This window comes from Castor canadensis, chromosome 9, assembly GCF_047511655.1.
Source record: "Castor canadensis chromosome 9, mCasCan1.hap1v2, whole genome shotgun sequence".
Lineage (NCBI taxonomy): Eukaryota > Metazoa > Chordata > Mammalia > Rodentia > Castoridae > Castor > Castor canadensis.
Genome location: NC_133394.1, coordinates 84,202,313 through 84,222,719, shown reverse-complemented (window position 1 = coordinate 84,222,719; position 20,407 = coordinate 84,202,313). Strand labels below are relative to the sequence as shown.

General features: G+C 34.7%; 1 protein-coding gene across 9 annotated transcripts in view; it reads right to left on the bottom strand.

Moving 5' to 3' along the window:
* The window catches only part of Wdfy3 (WD repeat and FYVE domain containing 3), a 268,012-nt gene that overhangs the window by 72,631 nt on the left and 174,974 nt on the right, over nt 1-20,407 (bottom strand). For 8 of the 9 annotated variants that reach the window (XM_074041845.1, XM_074041849.1, XM_074041846.1 and 5 more), the window contains 10 exons: nt 18,625-18,777; nt 15,052-15,125; nt 14,813-14,974; nt 13,408-13,502; nt 10,279-10,399; nt 9,838-10,055; nt 4,986-5,221; nt 3,784-3,918; nt 1,882-2,061; nt 303-536 (listed from right to left, as the gene is read on the bottom strand). In XM_074041845.1, coding sequence (XP_073897946.1) covers nt 303-536; nt 1,882-2,061; nt 3,784-3,918; nt 4,986-5,221; nt 9,838-10,055; nt 10,279-10,399; nt 13,408-13,502; nt 14,813-14,974; nt 15,052-15,125; nt 18,625-18,777 — 1,608 coding nt within the window. The remainder of the gene's footprint in view (nt 1-302; nt 537-1,881; nt 2,062-3,783; nt 3,919-4,985; nt 5,222-9,837; nt 10,056-10,278; nt 10,400-13,407; nt 13,503-14,812; nt 14,975-15,051; nt 15,126-18,624; nt 18,778-20,407) is intronic. The other variant, XM_074041847.1, reaches the window with a different exon arrangement.

The following is a 20,407-nucleotide window of genomic DNA, read 5'->3' as shown; positions in this document are numbered from 1 at the left end:
GCCTGAAATATTTTACTTTATTTGACCCTTTACTGAAAAAGTTTGCCAAATCCTAAAGAGAAAGAGTGATAAAGGGTTGAATTAGGGACATGCTTGAGGGAATGGAAAGAAGAGCAAAAAGCTGATAAGGTCTAAAGCACAAGTGGGAGTAAAAACTTCCCACAGCCTGTGGTATGTTCTCCCTATATGCAATTTAGGTGAATTAGAAATCTGAAAGCATTTGGCATAGAACTTGCTCGGGTGTTAATGTTCTATAACAAAAACAATGGAAAGAAGATCTCTATGCATTACTTTGTCTTTACCTCCAACAAAAGATCAATTAGTGGAGTCTGCTTGCTGGCTGGGGTAAGACACAGGTTGTCTATTATTAAGACCCGCATGAAGTCAAAAACGAACTTTTTAGCTGGGTGATTGGTCAGATACGTCTTGGTGCCTACATTGCAGTACTCTGACTGGCTCCTGTTCATCCCTGTGTCTGCTGCAAAGGCTTTAAACTCTTCTGCTGGAGATCCAACTTCATCATCGAGATCAGTGACCTAGTGAAATCAAATGGACTCACTTTAGATTTTACATGACCCTTTTACTTGTGTGTTTCTTAAAAATAAAACTGTAGCAGCAGCTCCATTTTCCATTAGCCTTTATCTCCTATTAAGCCATCCAGCACATTATTTGATTCTGCTTTACTTGGCCCTTGCTTTCAAGGCGGTAATCCAGCACCATATGTCATGGTTACTCAACATATGGTCTTTCTTACTGACCACTAAAAATATACCTGCTTTTTGTGGATTATAAGTCTGTTGTGGATAACTGCACTTAAAATAAATAAGGTAATAACATGAGGATGACTATATTTGCACATTGGAAGCATATCTACTGAGAAGTCAAATTTCATGAAACTTTAGATAAAAATGGCATAAAGGGCTGATCCAATCTTTGCATGTGAACAGAACCCAAATAAATAAATAAATAAACAAAACAACAAAAGTATCACCAATTTTAACACAAATGAGAAAAAAAGACTAGCACACAGATTACAAAACGCTGGTAAGCAAAAGATATTTACATATGAAGGACTACTTTTTTTTAAACCAAATGTGAGGCTTCTCAAATCATAAACAAACCAGAATACTAAGATCATTTGTCATACTTGTTCTTCTCCTAAAAATCCACACAGTTTTAGAATGAGTATTTTACCTTTGTATGTGGAAAAAAATTATCAAGAAGGTAGTTTATTCCAGACTCTACATTAGATAGAAACAAGATAAAACATCATGGAATTCGGAAGTATTATAAAGGAATAATTATCTTTTGGGCTTTTAAAGGACAGAAGTATCTATATTGTTTGATTATAGCCTAATAATTTTCTATTAAGTTAGTACAAAATAAGAAAAAATACAAGCTGAACAAAATTAGAAAAGTTGAGAAGAAAAAACCAACATGCATTTATTTCATTTTTATAAAGACAATCAACTCAATGATTCATTTGTAAAAATTAAATCCAGCAAATACCTACTTCCTAAAATAAAAAAGAGATTTTGCCTGACTAGAGTTAGGTACCTATAAAGAACATTTTATAATTACACAACTATCATCATATGAAATAAGAAATGGATCAACAAGTCCCTGGAAAGGGAAAGTACTAACAAGGGACTAAGAAGAATATGGCAAATGAAAACAGGAAGCAGAGTCCACTGCCATTTTAGGGGAAAGCAGAAGGAAAGTGTGGGGAGCTAGAGACACCAGACAATGTTGTAAGAGGTGGTACATCAAATTATGAAACTATAACTTGGTCAGAAGCTAAAAAGATTGGCAAAAAAAAAAATCTGCTAACCATTGGAACAGACTAATTCCAGTTTTGACATTTTCCTCCCCCTTTCCTACCATCTCTGAGTAAGGGCGAATATTGAAGGGGAAGACAGTTGCTGCTAATGCACACAGGAAATCAGGACTCATCCACATAGAGGCAAGGTCTGGGACGTTGTGATACAAGTATCTAAAGAACTGCATCAGGGTCACTGGATATTCTCGGAGCCAAGACCCCTCTTCCTCTGATTGCCATGGCTGTCCCAGGGACAAAAGAAGAAATAACGTATTAGAGAAATTGACACATCTAAAAATTACTTAAAAATCCACTACTAACATTCTTATAAAACTGGATATAGTGATGGTTCAGAACTCTATAAATGACACATATGAGCAAACACATGTGTTCATACACATGTAAAAAAAATCTAGAAGTTGTAGTACCACTAGAAACTGGTAAGACATCTATTCACTGATGTACTCACAGCTCAGCTAATGGGAGTCAGTACTCTTATTTTTTTTTAAATTTTGGCAGTACTCGAGTAGAACTCAGGGCCTCACACTTGTTTCAGCCACTCTCCTACCCCTTTTTGCATTGGTTATTTTTCAGATATGGTCTTGCTTTATGCCTGAGCTTGCCTGGACTGAGATTCTCTTATTTACATTCCCCCATGTAGCTAGGATGACAGATATGTGCCACTGTATCCAGCCATTGGTAGAGACTGGGTCTTGTGAACTTTTTGTCTGGGTTGGCCTCAAACCACAATTTTCCTGATCTCTATCTCCCAAGTAGCTAGGAGACATGGCACCTACTCTGAGAACTGGTGGTTTTGACCATTCATCCATATCAACATGACATAGTTGGTACCACAGTGGCTGTATGACCTTCAATGTTGCTCCATAACACATTATACTAGAGAGTAAGAAGTAAAATTAAAGATGAGGAAGTCACTTCATCTTTCTGAGCTCACATGGTGTAAATCCAGGAATAAAGCTCTTAAGCATTGTATAATTCAATGACAGAAGTGATGACCGATAATAATGAATATTTGAATAATATTCTTTTCTATTTGTCCAGAGAGTGGCTTTTTCTTCAAGTTAGAATTTTATATATGTTTATGAATAGGAACCAAAATACAAGAATCCCCAATCATTTTAAAATGCTATATTTAATGGTAGCATCTTGTTCTTAGAGGGCATAGTTTTGACTAAAATTAGATTAGTCATATACACATAATTCAAAGAATCTAGCTTAGTATTTCCTCAAAAAACATAACCCTAAATTTTGTAAACAAACTAAGTCATTATTCACTATTCCTGTAAGATAGATAGGAATATAGATTTTGTCATTTATTCTTCCAGTTCTTCACCTGTAAGTAAGAAATAATCAGAATAGAGAAAGCAAAAAATAAAACTTTCGTTAACATTTTTAACCTCTAAGTGAGAGTGAATTTTAAAGTTCAAACAAGTTATTATACTATCATAAACCACAATATATTTTATAAATGTATAAATACTACATTAACAATATCAGTTAATACTTAGGAAGCACTTACTGTATACACTTGGATTTTATGTATATTACATCATTAACTCTTTCAAAACAATCTTACAAGGTAAATTGTGTTGTCACCGGCTTTTTAAACTGAGGCACACAGAAGTTAGGATGTTTGAAACATGTATATATGTGTGTGTGTGTATACATACATATATACATACACACATATATATATATATATATATATATGGGCCTCACTTATAGTAGGCAAGTGCTCTGCCACTGAGCCACACCCAGTCTAGAGTTTGTGATCTTAATACTACATAATCTGTCCTTACATTAGAGATAACAGGCTGAGGTTCCAGAGACCATGCAATAAATAAATAGGTATAGTAAGTAATAAAAGGATTCCTCTCAGAAAAACCAAAGGAAGTATGACAGGCAGGCAGCCCGTAGGAGGCGCCAGTGCCTGGGTGACTTACTGAAGTCAGCATGCTGCGCAGCATTCCCAACAACAGAAAAGCAGCTTCTGCACACACACTGTGGACAGACGAGACCACACTTCCACTGGAGGCAGGAACCCCAAAGATAAATGTCCAGATGGAGTCCAAATCGAACTGTACAAGTCAGAGTCATTAAACAGTAGTCACTATTAATTTTTGTTAGGAGAAAATTTTATAAATTCTAATATTCTGAAATTTCTTTTTGAAGTAATGATGAAAAGAGAAGAGACCTAGTAATCCTCGACCCTACATTTCAATTCACATGCTCAGTGTACTATGTATCATGCTGTATCCTGACTTATCTACCTAGTATATTTAAAACACCATTTTCTACCTTTTTTCCTAAAGAAAACAAAAATAATACACATGCTAATTAGTCAAGAGAGGGAATTACAGAAGTGATGATTTTAAGCAGGATCTTGACTTACTTTCCCCCTACTCAGCAGTGTTCTAGATCAAATATGAACAATCAATACAAAGAGATTTATTTAGAGCGGCTTTACATAATACTTTATGACTGTGGCACCACATGTGTTTCAAAAACTGCAGAAGCAACCAAACCGCTAGGCAGGAACCTTTAACTTGACTTGCTGTAAGGGTACAGCCTAATGCTTTCACGTAAAAGGCTTTGTCAGCTACTAAAAGTGATGAGTATCACTTGCCACTGGTCAGAAGCAGAATTGAGTTTAAAAGCTAAATTCCTAAATCAAAGAACCACAAATATCAGCTATATATAAGACATCTATGATATGTTTCAATTAGAAGTCAAATAAAGCCTTCTTGTTTTCTTAACCTGAATGGTATTTATCATTAAGAAATTAAAAATATTTGTCTAACCAGAACTTGCATCTATTCCCTTTATTTTTAATTCTCTGGAAATAATATATTAATAGATAAAATTACATTACTCAAAAGAATCTTTTGGATCACCATTAATATCATCTAAAGTCCTCATGTGTAGACAATCATATAGAGTAACCATAAGAAAAAAGGCTAAACAGTGACAAAGGCCTTCTTTTTGGGAAAATTATCTATAGAATTTTCAGAATCTTCTATCCCAAACCAATCTAAAACATGAGAAAAGTGGTGGAACTGATACTTGGTTTTACTATAATTAACCTATTACTCTATGGTAATTTTTTTGATATAAATAATCACACACCTTACTAGGTAATTCCTACCTGGCAACCCTGCTTACATCGGCTGCTGATGACAGGCACACTGACCTGCAGGTTCTCAGGCAGCTCACTAACTGGCTGCTGTAGAAACAATGCCATGAGGAGAAAATAGAGGGCAGGGACATTAGTGTGTTTAGGAAGGAATGACTGAAGAACTGGAAAACCAGGAAAATGACAAGCATCCCGATTAATCTCCCTGATGGTTGATCTCCCACCGGCACTCCTGCCCACATTGAATCCTAAGAGAAGAGAAAAACCAATAATAAAATCAACAATCAATAACCATGCTGCAGTGACAAAGAAGGAAGTATGTATAATACTTGGATCCTGAACACTCATATTAATGTGGGCAATTAACTATTTAAATGTTCAATTAATCTTTCTGTCCAGTTTTACTTCATCATCTGCATGACTTTAGCAAGCCTATCTATTAGGGTACAGATTTTGAAATATAGGTGAGACAATGAGATACAAATGTTTAAAAATGTTTAAGGTGATATAAATTCTACTCATTAAAAGAATGACTGCAGAAGATCTCTAACATTACTGCTCATATTTTTCAAAGAATTAAGTGAAATTGAAAATACAGCCCAAATGGAGGATGCTATAAAAATGTAATTTAAAAACACACTTGGCACCATGTAGTTAAGATACTTCATATGTCCTAAAAATCAGCTAAACAAGTTAACCTTAAATTACCTATGGATTTAGAGATAAGACTAAATGAACACACAAAATGACCTTTCCTCACAACATGGTCTGTACTCTGTTGCAAAGCTGCTGGGTAGTGTGGTGGCAAATCCAAGGCCACGTGGTTGTAACATTCCATGGCTGAGCTGACTACCCGATTCCTCTGTGGAAACCTGGCCTTATCAGTGTGGTGTATAACATCAGTGTTTCCATCAATCCTGTTTCCTTTGTTACACCTGAATTTTAGGATACAAACCAAACACAGTTCTTTTGCTAGCCCAAACCTAGTATAGTGCTCAGCACAGAATGAATGTCAGCCAAATTTTCAATAGAAATTCTTGATGAATAGAAACCAATAAATTAAGGACTGACTTTACTATGAAGCAGTTTATATTTCAAATGGAAATTCATATTTCTCAATTTCCTTTTCCTAATATGAAGTAGGCACATACCTGCTACTATTTAACATGATAAAAGAACAATTTATGTGTAGGTTCTTTTCTAAGTATTTCATCCTAATTGCACACAGTGATGTGCATTAATCTTCTAAAGTACACTCGACTAATTAACAAAGAATTATATAGTAATTTATCAAGCTCTTTCATATAGCATCTAATTCCTGAATCACAATGAATGTGAGTTAGACATTGCTATTATCTTTGTGTGTGTGTGTTTGTGTGTGTGTGGTGTGGGGGGTGCTGGGAATCCAAAATCAGGGCCTTTATATACCCTAGGCAAGTGCTCTTCCACTCAGCTACATTTTCAGTCCTATTATCATTATCGTATCATAGAAAATAAGCAATTTTTCAAAAAGTCCAATGTTAATTAGTAGTGGCACTAGGACTTGGAGGCCTGATGTCTATTTCAGAGCCTATATAATTATGTTTTCCTCTTACCCCTGTTAATGAGATTGCCACATTTCTGGAAAACTGCTATATTAGGACATTGGGTTAATTTTGGTTTATAATAAATTCAAATGAAATTATTAACATAAGCAGGGTATGGTGGCAGATGCCTGTAATCCCAACACTTAGGAAGCTGAGACAGGAGGATCACAGTTCCCAACCAGACTGGGCTACACAAAGAAACCCATCTCAAAAAACTTGCAGAAAAAATTTATTAACATAAAGTGGTATTTCAAACATTAAATAGGAAAATAGGATCAAGCTGCAGGTCCTAAAAGAAAACCAATATTATGGGGCTGGGGGTATATTTCAGTGCATGCTTAACATGCAGAGACCTGGGTAGGATCTCCAGCACTGAAAAATCAAACAGAGAAAAACAAACAAACAAACAAGCCCAAACCAGCATCAGCATTCTCATTTTCCTTTCTAAAGTTTCACACTGATTTTCTCCTACAATGACTCTTAAGAAATATTTAATATCAACAAGAATTAATTCAGAGTCACATTACTGGGACAGGTACATGGAAGGTATTTTTGCAAAAAATATCTTGACAAAAACTAACAAATATAAATTGAAAAGTCAAACTCATTAGGCTGTTCATCAGATCAAAGAGAAACAGACTCAAATGAAATGATATACGTGGATAATTAAATTAAATGAGATCAAATTTAAATTGAATATCCAGACTCCCTTTTCTGGAATTATTGCAGCATGTGCAATGTAAAGCAGGTATCAATGAAGGACAAACAACTTTTAAGGCACAGGCCAGGTAGGTGAGCAATGGGAAAAGCACATATTTCTAATATTCCTGAAATGACGCAGGACAAAAAAAGCCCAAGACAAACGGTCAGGAAATAGATTCTTAGACACTGCTGCTGCCTGGCCCAGAAACCTTATGTAACTAAGAGTCAAACTTTCCTAGCTAGAGAAAATAATCCTTAATTTATATTTATTAGGTTTAATGTATTTCTTTTAAAATATTATTTTTTATACTATGAAATATATACCTGGCTCCTGAGTTACAATGGACAAGTGAGATACTAGTCAAAAATTTTAATTATAACATGCTGTATATAAAACAAAACAAAACAAAACATGCTATTTAAATCCTAGGGACCATTACTATTGCTGCTTTTTTTTTTTTTTAATTTGGCCTCCAGAATAAGCAGTGCCATCAGTTAGTATTCAAAACTTGCCTATTCAACATAACTCATACTAAACTGTGCCTATCTATTGTTTACTCTCTAGTAGCAGTCTTTTTTAAAAATTTTTTAAAGATAGGGTCTTGCTATATAGTCTAGACTAGGTTGAAAGTCACAAACTTGAGATCCTTCTGTTTCTACCTCTTGAGGGCCAAATGTATTACAGGTGTATACCCCCACATCCAGCTTTCTAGTAGTCATTCTTAGGTAGATAAGCTCAATATCCTATTGCCAAACTGTTCATAACAATCATATTTGCATGTTATATTCTTCCATGCAGAATAGTGATCTATTTTTCAGGACACAGAAGTTTCCAGGGCTGAGGGCCTTGCTTAAGTGGTAGAGTGCCTGTCTAGCAAGTATGAAGCCCTGAGTTCAAATCCTATATCACACACACACACACACACACACACACACACACACACACACACAGTTTTCATATAATAGGTACTTAGAGCTGGCTTTTGTTAAAAATCACCAGCTTCTCACTCAGGCCCACAAGTTAACTAAAAGCAGGATAAAAACGTGGCAACCCTGCCCTTATTTTATAATTGTCACCTTTGTCTTAAGGCTTAGGGTCAGACTACAGCATACCTGTGCACATAGGGTTGTTAAAAACTGATGATACCTAACTTATCTCATTCTCCAAAAAGGAACTGGAAGTGAAGTTTTCTGACCCTGTCATTATTACAGCACCTCTATCAGCAGGAATTAGTTACTGAAGAAAATGACCTCCTGCCTTTAAGTCCTCCCATAGAAACGGAATGATGACTTAGCAGTGGGCATCTGAAGAACAGTACCAGTCACTATCCTAACTAAGTCCATTCTGTCCTTCTCTGACTGAATCTATGCCTCTTTAACCTTTTCCTTCTGAGTCTCTCCTTAAGTCACCTTGAATTTGGACATGGCCAATCTGTGACAGAAGTCCAATCTAACTCCAGGGAGCAATGTCTTTCTTACAGTGACCAATCCTGAGATATGATCAACCAGACCACTCTGACCAAGACTGCTTAACTATGCATGCTTCTTGTCCCTTCCCCATTTAACCTGGAAGCTTATGTTAAATCCCAAACATGGACTTAGGGTCACTGAATCCCTTTATAAGCTCTTTCTGATGTGGCCACATTGAAGAAATCTCCTTTCTCTGCCCTTTACCCAGTAACATAAATATGCATACATGCACTGGGATTTGAACTCAAGGCTTTGCATTTGCTAGGCAGGCTGGGTACCACTAGAGCCATGCCTCTTGCCCTTCCAATATATTTGAAAGCAGAAAATGTTCTCGAGAAATTATCTCACGGTGAAATGGAAATAGTATTCTTTCTTTATCACACACAAAGTTTCTATAGACATTTGCAACATGCGAAGTAATAATATTTCCCAAAGTAAGATCATTAACATGGGTAAGAACATTCCAGTTAAAATAAATCAAAAACAGGACAGTCTAGTTTTCTAATATTACATAAAAGTTTGTTTATCTGTTCAAAACAAATGGTGTCATTGAGCAAAGAATAAGGAACTCTGGCTAATAGTGACTAAGCTTAAGTCCTGGAGTGGCAATCAGACATAACTGTTAAAACCATAGACTTTGGATCTGAGTGACTTAGATTCAAATTTGACACCTCCTAGCTATGTGACAAGTGATGTCAGTCCTACACCTTGGTTTTCTAATCTGTAAAATGGGTACAATAGTATTTTTGCTTCATATGTTCAAATGAAATAAATTATTACATGGTGTTTAGTAACTGACAGAGTAAATACTCAAAATACCCCTGATTATTATTAAATCACTTTTATTGAAAATTTTCTAATTACTTACATATAGATCAGAAAAGGACCTGCTACAAAAAATCACGAGGAATTCCTTGAGCTTTCAAATCTTAATATCCTATCTCTGACTTTAACTTGAAACTGAAGCTTTGTAAGTTTTTCACTCTATTATTAATTAAAATTCATGATTGTTAATGGTTATCAGATACACTGGAGAGTATAAGCTTACATGAGATTTAAAAACAAGACACAATACCTTAAAGACTCTAACTGTAAAAGTCCCATACCTAATACAGTTCCGATCTTATTAGTCAGGACAGAATCTGTCTGCTCAAGCCATCCTCCACCACTGAGCCCTTCTTTAAACTTGATGAGAATAGACTGATTACTCAGTAGGACAACAAGAATCCTCATGGCAGCCGTGACAGTGGTGGAATGCAAGTGCTCTTCCATAAACATCATGATCCAATCAAAACCCAGTGTCCTGACCAGTTCTTCACAAGCTCTATTCAAAGACAGATGGATTTAAAGAAATGAAGTTAATTTCAGCAATTAGGACTTAAATTAAAAGGAAAAACATAACTGGGTCTCATTCCTGAGAGATGGTATATAAATTTCAGGGTTAAAACAAACCTATATAAAGTCAGCGGCATTTCCTTCTTTTGCTTGACATGAATTAACTAGTAATATCATACAATACTACCCAACTCTAAAAAGGTTTTACTTACTGCAAATTAATGCTTGTTTTTTCTTTAGATGTATAAATTAGTTTTAGCAAGATATCCAGAAGTCTGTTCCTCAAAAGTATAAGATTAGCAGACACAAGACCTCCAAATTCTTCTTCAGTTCCTAAAATGAAAATAAGTACATTAAACACCTCTTGCAGATAAACTAGAATAAAATGTATTATATGGCTCTTTGAAATCTCACTGAAAAAAAAATCCATCTTCCAGAAAACATTTCCTCCAGGAGTGCTTTTTACTAAAGTGGACAAGAAAAAGGGTTAGTCAAATCATTTCTCTTTAGAACCCTGAAAATTGTTCATTTATATCTGACATTATCTAAACTGAAGACAAGAAGGTTTTAAGCCCTCTTTTACACTGATCATCCTTTCTTCTGCTTAACAGGGGGAAAGCCATCGATAAAGACCATTTGAATAAAAATAGCAATTACTGCAGAACCTCACTCTCCCAGATCTTTAATCTCCTTTTTTTTGTTTTGAAGGACAGAGTTAAATTTACTAGATTAAAACAATGAAAACAGGAAGCATGAACTTATTCAACAAATACAACACATAAAAGAAAGATGGAATTACATGGCATAGGCCAGAGGTAAAGGTAAACAAATACACAAGAGAAATTGGAAAAGACAGGGAGTTGTACAGGAGCTCAAACTCTCTCAATGGAGAGTACTGGAAGCACATGACTGGTCGAGGTATCAGTGGCCTAGAGTTCCAGGCCAGCTCAGTCGGGGAAGAGCTGTGGGCTGGTCACTTTTCTTCATGCGAGAACTGAGCTCAAGCTGAACTCTGCATGGTTATTTACTTTTACTGGTGTGGGTCATGGACTACTGTTACCTTTAAACAGTGCTTTAACATCCTTCATTATTGCTTCATTCATTATGGTTGCTTCAAGCTCACCAAAGGGAAGATTCCCTGCTCTGCGGGTAGTTTGCAAACTTGCTTATTAAAAGCATACCACAGGGCCTAAATAACTTCCTTAAAATTTTTTCTGTAGTAAAGTGACAGTCTATTCAGAAACTTAAAATTCTCTTAATTTTCTGTTAATTATACCTCCCCTAAGTTTCAAATATAGTTTAAAATGATGCACTCTGGCAGAAATTCCCAGGTTAATGTTTTCTCACTCTAGCTGTTGCTTTCATACCACATTGCTCCACTTCACATTACTTATATTATTTTGTATTGATTAGTGCATCAGTGTTCAGCAGTATTCAAGCCATGGGTTTTAAGTATGTATACTGAATACTGTGTCTACTCCTTGAAAAAAAATCCTGTGGTTTTAGTTTTTCGAATATTTTATAAGTATAGTTTTTAGTTCACAGAAAAAAATGTTATTTATTAAATGGAGTAACAATATGTTTCCAAATTTCTCTATTATTTCAAATGGCAATAAAATAACATTGCAGCTCAATAAAAAAAATTTAGTAATATATACATCTTTTATTAGTGTTCCAGATCAAAGAATTTACACTACTGTGGTTACTGAATTGAATGGCCAGTAAAATCTATGAGGACTACAGACATATTTTTCTATCATATTTTTTATACTTGAAATAAATGTGCTATGTATTTTAAATGACCTTTAAAGCATTTGCATCTTTAATTCATATTTACTTGGCTTATATTAATGCAGAATTTAGAAATAATCTTTGCAAATCACAGAGTAAGTTAAAAGCTTAAAATATTGGTTTAGACTGCCTGGGTTCTAATGTAGTCATTGATATGATCTTGGGTAATTTTTCTTTAATTATAGCTTTCTGGGTGGCAGTTTCTTCCTTTGTAAAACTGGGAGTAATACTATATCATAGGGCTTTTGCAAGATAATTTAGAACACTTAATGAATGTTCAATAAATGCTGTCCCTCCAGCTGATCTTAATCCTTCTCATATACTGCTAATTTATTTCACCAAAGAAATATCAACATGTTTCAAATAAATTGGCAGTAGACAATTAATGAAGGGCCTTATAGTCTGGTCCTGAATCTGTCACTAACCTAACTCTGATTTACAACACTTTATTTAGTCTCTCAAATACTGCATCTTGTACTTTGAAAATTGTGATTATACTACTTTCTCTTATTCTAGAAGCACAGGAGAAGCTGTGCTCAGGAAGGATAGGTAACTGGCTATATAGAACTTTTCCTGGATAGGGTGATAAGAGTTACTTATGTATAAGACATGATTTTTGAATAATATAACAGGGTTATAACTGATGCTGAATAAATATTTGTGATGGATCAGCTCCAGGACTCCTCATGGATACCAACATCTATTGGTGTTCAACTCCCTTAGACAAAATGGTGACATATTTTGCATATAACCCACACAAACCCTCCCATATACTTGAAATAATCTTTGGACTTCTTATAACAAAGTATAAAAAGTTGTCATCAATGATAAGAAGAAAACATCTGCACATATTTAGTACAGGTCCATTTTTTTTTTTCAAAAGATTTTCAAATACGCAGTTGGGTGAATCCACAGATATAGAACCCAGGGTTGTTGGAGGGTCAAATGTAGATTTGTGAATTTAATAGCAGTGGTCAATGTAAAAGATCTTTTGGTTGCTTTCCAAAAAATTTCCTCTTCTAGAATATACAACCAAAAATAAATGGGAAAAGAAGGGAAAAATATGAACAAAGTTAAAAAAAAATCTCATCATACTAAGTCACAACTTATGAAACTGTTTTTATATTATACTTATATAAAATGATTCTAGTAAAATTTTCTTTCTCCCAGTGACTACTAAATACTTAGCAGTAATATGGATATAATTCACTTTTAGCAGTTATTATGTTTCTGAAGATGTGTGCATAAATTTTAAAAAATCAAATTATACAAGATGAGTTTGCTATTTAAAGGAACATTTTTATGAATATCCTAAAAACAGGAAGGATTTTATTTTTAAAGTAAAATTTACACCCTATTGAAAGTTTGTAGGCAATGCTGTACTTCTGCATGGTTTTGATGTAACAAAAACACAACAGTGAAAGATGAAAAAAATGCAATGTAAGGAAAAAGTTATGTAACATTATTACACATAATTCAGGTCTAATTTGTGTCAGAAGAGAATGTAATTAATTGATCTTTATCTTTCCCAAATTCCAGGATCAGCTTACCAGTATCAGGTTTCTCTTCATTATTTATTTCCATAACTACAAATTTCTCACAAACTGCAAAGGTTGGCAAAGTAGAAGAAATAAACTGGCCAAACCTTTAAACAAAGGAAAAAAGAAAAGGTTATAACTTTCTGATTTTTCTTTCCCTAAATTACAAAGAAATAAAACACAAAATAGCATTTCTTATTTTAACTTTCATGGATCTTTAAGTGACTGTTTGCTTCCATCTGAACTACCTCTGACAACATTATACACAATAATGTTTTTATGGAGAATATAGTATGGATTCTTTCATGTAAAAACCCAAATGGTTTCAAAAACCAAACAGCATAATTGACCCAAGTAAAAATATTGTGACATTATCTGCATGGATCCACTGTGTCCTACTGTTTATTTTGGGTTCTGGAAATACAGATAAGGTTACAATCTTGACTCTACCACTTTTAACCACGTGACTTGGGTAAAGAAGCTTAATTTGTCGGTCTTTCATTTCTTTGTTTATAAAGTAGAGACAAACTTAACATTTTGAGAGGTTTTGGTGACAATTTCAGCAAAGCAATCATTTTAATGCTAGGATAAATTCTAAATACATACTAGTGATAACGGTAATTATATTCTACTCCCCCCAAAAAAGCCCCCTTAATCTCCAGTTTTAAATGTCACCAAGTTTAAAAAACATGTTTTCAAGGTAAATGGATAGAAAAATGAGTGATTTACAAGTGACACAAATTGGAGACAAGTCTGCTGAACATAATCTAATAAGTGGGTATGATTCTACCTGAGACACCTGAGAGATCACATGAGAAGTGGCAATCAAGTCCAATTTAAGCAATTCCTTATTTAAAAATATTAGGAAGTTTGTTATTCTTCCATCTTTTAGTTAAGATGGGGATTCTAACATGAATACAGGAATATTTCTGCAGACACTCCATAAGAATGACTTAAATATATTTATCAAATTAATACTCCAATCATATAAAAAGTGTGAATATGCAACAATAAAGTATCCTCACCCGTTTAAGTGAAGAGACCAAGTAGAAAAGGGATACACATATCCCTGTGTGTGCATGTCTGTGTGGATGCTCATGAACGTATAGTTGAGAACACAGGCTCATGGAGAGGTTTGGGGACTGACAATTCCTATACCAACACTTTTATGTCCGGGACAATCAATGCCATTGGTTAGTTCCCACATCTTTTCTCACTAATATTCTGTTGTTACTGATGGTAAAAGTTGATTTTGCTCTATAAATGCAATGCACTGAGGCACTGCATGCTTTCTATGCCTTATTAAATATCTTGAATGGAATTAACAATAAAGGTGTTATATAGGCATAGGAACCAATAACCGTCATCTCACTGGCACTTTTAGTTAACACAAAGACAAACACAGGAGTTTTACTACCTGAGCAGATCATTGCTACTGGGAAAACCTTGCAGCAGGAAGCTCAGCACATTACTAATAGCAGCAATGGTTGGCTGGGACAGAGACATATCTCGAAGAGTCAGGAGCAGCTTTGGGATTAACTGGAATTCCCTCATTAATTTGGCATTCTTTGAAGCTTCACTATAAAAGAAAGAACATTTAATATACTGCCCTATCATCTTAGCTGAACAAGAAACTATATGGGCATTCACTAATACCTGGACTCTGTGAGCAGCTCAATAAAGTGTTCGAATAGGGAAAGATGAAGTTCATATGGGGCATGCAGCCAGACCTACAAAAAAATAACGGACGGCAATAGATTTAAGATAAAAAAAGTCCCAAATGCCAATACAACAAAAGAGAACACAGCACATGGAATGTATATCATTAATATTATTAATGGAATACAACCACTTTATTAATTTTTGTAAGACTTTGATTTATTTATTGGCAGTTCTGGGGTTTGAACTTAGAGCCTTGCGCTTGCTAGGCAGGCGTTCTACCACTTGAGCCATGACTCCAGCCCCTTTTCCCTTTATTTTTCAGAAATGGTCTCCTATTTTAGTCCTACCTATGTGTAAGTAGGATGATAGGAACACACAACTAAGCCTGGCTTGTTGGTTGAAATGGATTTTCACTAACTTTTTGCCCAAGCTAGCCTTGAATGGAGATCCTCCCAATCTCTACCTCCCGAGTAGTGGGAATTTCAGGTGTGTACCACCATGACTGGTTGCTTTGTATTTTAAAGCCATAAAAAACTACTTGTATGTAGGAGAAAAATCAATCGCTATAAACAGGCTAAAAAATGACAGATAATGGAATTATCATGCTTTAAAGTCTATGATAAATCTTCTCTAAGTGTTTAAGAATGTAAGAAAAATATAAACATGATGAGAAGGGGAAGATAAACACAGCCACAGAATAAACTTCTATGTCATAAATAAGTTATCTCAAATGGGAAATATACTGGATGACAAAAATAGCAGACTAGCCACTGCATAAAAATAATTCTGTAGACATTATCCAAAATGAAGCACAAAAATGCCAAAAAAATAAATGAGTAGATAATGCACTAGTGATTTGTAAGACAGTATCAAGTAATATATGTATAAACTGTATCCAGAAAAGGGAAAGGAAATATTGTTGAAGAACTAATGGTTAAAAAGTTTCAAATATGATGAAAATGACAATTTCACAGATCAACAAACCCCAAGCAGAAAAAACACAAAGATATCAATGGAGTGACTGACAACTTTAAAGTGTGAAACAAATAAAAATTCAAGTAAAATGGTATTCCATGCAAAAAATAGCCTTTAAGAAGGAAAGAAAAATTAAAATCCTTATTCCAGATTCACTGCTAATAGACCTGCACTTCCAGAAATGTTAAAAACATCATACAAGATGGAGAAGCTGGATGTGGTGGCTCACAACTGTAATCCCAATGACATGGCAGGTATAGGTGGAAGGGCCATGGTCCTGGTCCAGCCCTGGGGAAGAACTCGAGATCCTGTTCAAACAAGGGCTAGGGAGTGCTGAAATGGTAGAGTACCTGCTTAGCAAGGACAAGGCCCTGAGTTCAAACTCCAGTACTACTACCAAATGAACAAATGAACAGAAAAGAATTATATGAGATGAAGACTTAGACTTATGAAAAAGGATAAAGAATGCCACAAATAACACATATTTGGGCAAATAAGGTTTTTAAATGACTTTTTACAATATTTGATTATTAAAAACAAAACTAACATAAACTTATGAGAAGATAATGAACATACAGAAGTAAATGTATGCAAATAACAGCACAGAGGATGGGAAGGGAGAAATGGAAGCATTCTGTTGAAAGGTATTTACAAGGTATATTCTTTAAAGACAGATTGAGTTTTTCAGATGCTTGTCAGAGATTTTAGAATAATCATTATAAAAGAGAATATTTGTATGTTATTGCAATCATTTTATTTGTACTTGTGAAATGGCTATTCAAAAAACAGGGTGAATTATTATTTATAGAGTACTTGTGGCTGGGGTAATAAAAAGGAGGCTATGTGAAACCATAAAGTAAATGAGGTACTGTGAAATAAAACCAAGATTTGTTAAGTAACTAAACTTCTGATGTTTGCATAGTAGATTTTAATTAGAAATCTGAATGTAAGGGTAACCCATGATTCAAATGTATCAGTTACCCGATGAAAAACAAGTTTAGGCTGGGCTACGTGGGTCTTCTTAGTCCTCTCCATAATCTTTTCTCCAGACCTTTATCCTTGGTGCTATCATGAGTACTCAGTTATCTATTTCTTTGTTTTTCTCTTCCAAAAGACTAAATGCCTAATACAGGGCTTGGCTCAAAAATACTCATTAAGCGCCTTCTGTAAGAATGAGAGGTTTGAGTATTACAACTTTGAACTCTAAGCTGAAAAATGTGTACTTTATTGAGTAGGAGAAGGAAATCTCTGGAAGCTCTTGAATAAATGATATAATTATGCCTTTTAAAAAAGAATGTCATGACAAAGGTAGACATCGCAGCCTGAGGAAAGTTAGAAAGAACTTATAGTTATCCCAGTCAGCAAGAACAGAACTAATCAGGGTTTGGATTAGGATGTGAGAGTAGAAGCAGAAAAGTCAGACTACCTGAGATGTGAAAGTACAATGTACATGACATAGTGTCAGACTCCTTATAGGCATGGAGGAAAAGGAAGTCGATTTTATAATTTCAAGCCTAGGGAATGGTGGTGTTATTAATAGAAACAGAAAAGTTAGAAGGAAGAGCTAATTTAGGGAAGGATGTTAAATTCAGTAAAGGTATTGTGGGGACGGGAAATGTTGAGCAAGAAGTTAGAAATAAATCTGGAATTCAGATGTCAAGGTTAGAGATTTAGGCTAGAAAGTTAACTTCATCGAGATGTGAGGCTATGGGATTTGATGAGAGGTTAAAGAAAAAACAAGAAAGGAAAATATAAAGAAGTAAAGATAGGTATCTGAGAGCTGTGGATGCTGACAACTGAGTACAGCCACCAATTTTTATTTAGAAAAAAGCTGTGAATAAGCTCTGACAATAATACAGTTTCAACAAAGCAATTAGGGCACAAAATCTGTTTGTTGGGGACTTAGTAGTTGACTAAATATTGTACAGAAATTATGAGGAAGAAGACTTGGCATCTAGCATCAAAGTTGCACATATGAAGTGAAGCATGCTGGTGGGTAGGGACTCAATTAAGAAGACGACAGGTAATCTCTGCACTCACAACACCTAAATATCCTACTGCTTCCAAGGGGTGTAAGATATAAATTTAGTGTGTAAATTTGCAAAGTGGATGAACAAGAGGTTAAATGAGTAAGGGATACGAGTACATGTGCCTTAAGAGGACAGGGTGGAAGCTACTGTGAATAAGATAGTAGAAATGGAAATCATGTTATTTTGGCAAAATATATGACATTTTACTATGTAGCTGTTAACATATAAAATTAAAAGTGTATATTCCTATTTATTGTGGAATATTTTTAATTAAAATTGAAGAAAGTATTTGCCTTCCATAAAGCCAGTCATACCAACTAATTGGTGGCTTAGGGATATGCATTTCATAATATTTCATCTCTATAACATTTAGAGTGGAATATGTTTGCAGAGAAGGAAACCTTCCATTACTCTACTTTTTATATTTTATTAAATGATATTACTGTGATCATCATAAAATTACAGAAATTTAAGTGCATCTTAGAGATATTTTAACTACATCATATGGAAAAAGAAAAGGATTCATTGACTATATGTCACCAGTTTGTGTTTATGTACATACTTCGAAATCACAAAGAAGGTCTTGGAAAGCAGTTGAATTTGGTATGATGGAGGTCTCGTGTCCACTGTCAACAGTTCCCACCAAGGAAAACGTCAGATGGAGGATATGGCTGTTAAGAAGGGAACGTTTCTTCTTAAGCAGCATTGCCAGCAACTACAAGAAAGTAATTCAAGTGCCTATTGATAAATCATCACATATACATTACAAATGCACACACACACACACACACACTCAAGAATTCCATGTACAACAGTTCTTAAGACTTCTAAGCTGATTTCTAAGTTTTATTGTTTCTGAAAAACAAAGTAATCCTATCACTATATTAAAATACCCACATTTAAATTAACCCTTTCAATTCCCATGTAAATATTTGAGTAACTGCTGCTCTCATGGGCATTTAATTCTTTTTCTGTGCACAAAAGAATTTTTCTTTTGCAATATAGTCTTCATAATTACAATTTTAAAAGGTTGAATGATATTTTATAGGGTGGATACAGTATAGTTATTCTCATACTATTGATATATTTAGAGTGTTCATATTTTTTTCATAGTAAAAATGCTGGAATAACCATTTTGAAAATGTTGCAAAACAAAACACTTATTAAAAATAGTGTTATTAAACCTGTACAATATAGAATGTACAATATATAATACAGCATACATATGTATACATATATGTGTACCAATACAAGTATATACAAGAACTGTATTAATCAGTATAAATGACCAAATTGCTAATGTGGTAGAAGGCATTTGTATTTTATTACAATGGAGGGTGTTACAGTTTGAATCTGAGATGCCCCATGAAGACTCATGTGTTGGGGGATTGGCTGCAAGCTGAAGGGGTTTTGGGCAAGGGATTAGATCCTTAGGACTCTGACACAATGAGTGGCTCAATCCCTGATGGATTCATGACATGATGACATTATTGGGAGGAGGGGCCTAGTTGGGTGAAGTAGATCAATGGAGGCAGGCCCAGGAAAGATACTTTGCTCCTGGCCGCCTTCCTGTCTCTCTGCAAAGTTGCTATGAGGTGAGCTCTAGTGTCTATAATGTTCTACCCCTATCCTCCATGCCCCAGCTCATAGCAATGGACAACTTGGTCATAGACTGAAACTCTAAGATAAATCTTTCCTACTTTTAAATTGTTCTGCTTAGGTATTTGTCACAGTGATGAAAAACTGACTAACACAGAGGGATTTAATCTTGTTCCAAATGACTTTTTACAAGCAAATCTCATACAGATGTGGGTCAAAAACGTCTGGTAAGAAAACATGTAGATATGTAAATGTCACAGTGAACCCCCCACAATACCCTAAGTGATATATACAGTATAACAACTATTTAACTAGCATTTACATTGCGCTAGGTACAATGTACATAGAGATAATTTAAAGCATCCAGGAAGGTGTGCTTAGGTTATCTGCAAAAGCTATTGCATTTCACATGACACTTGAGTATTCAAGGATTTTCGTATCTGCGGGGATTCCTGGAACCAACTGGGTGGATAGTGACACATGACTGTATTTCCAAATGTATCAAAGCTATATTGAAATAATGTAGCCTAATTCAAGAGTATAGTAAGATTGGATGAGAAAGGACAAAAGAGATAAACAAAAATAAAGAAAACTTATCATATTCTCATTTGATGTGTTAATTTTAATAAAAGCTACTGGCTTTTCAGTTTACTCAGACAATATACTTCTTCCAGAGTCTGAGAAATGTGAATAATGAACATTAGAATATTTTTGGTGCAAAGTAAAGACAAAGCTTCTGGTTACAA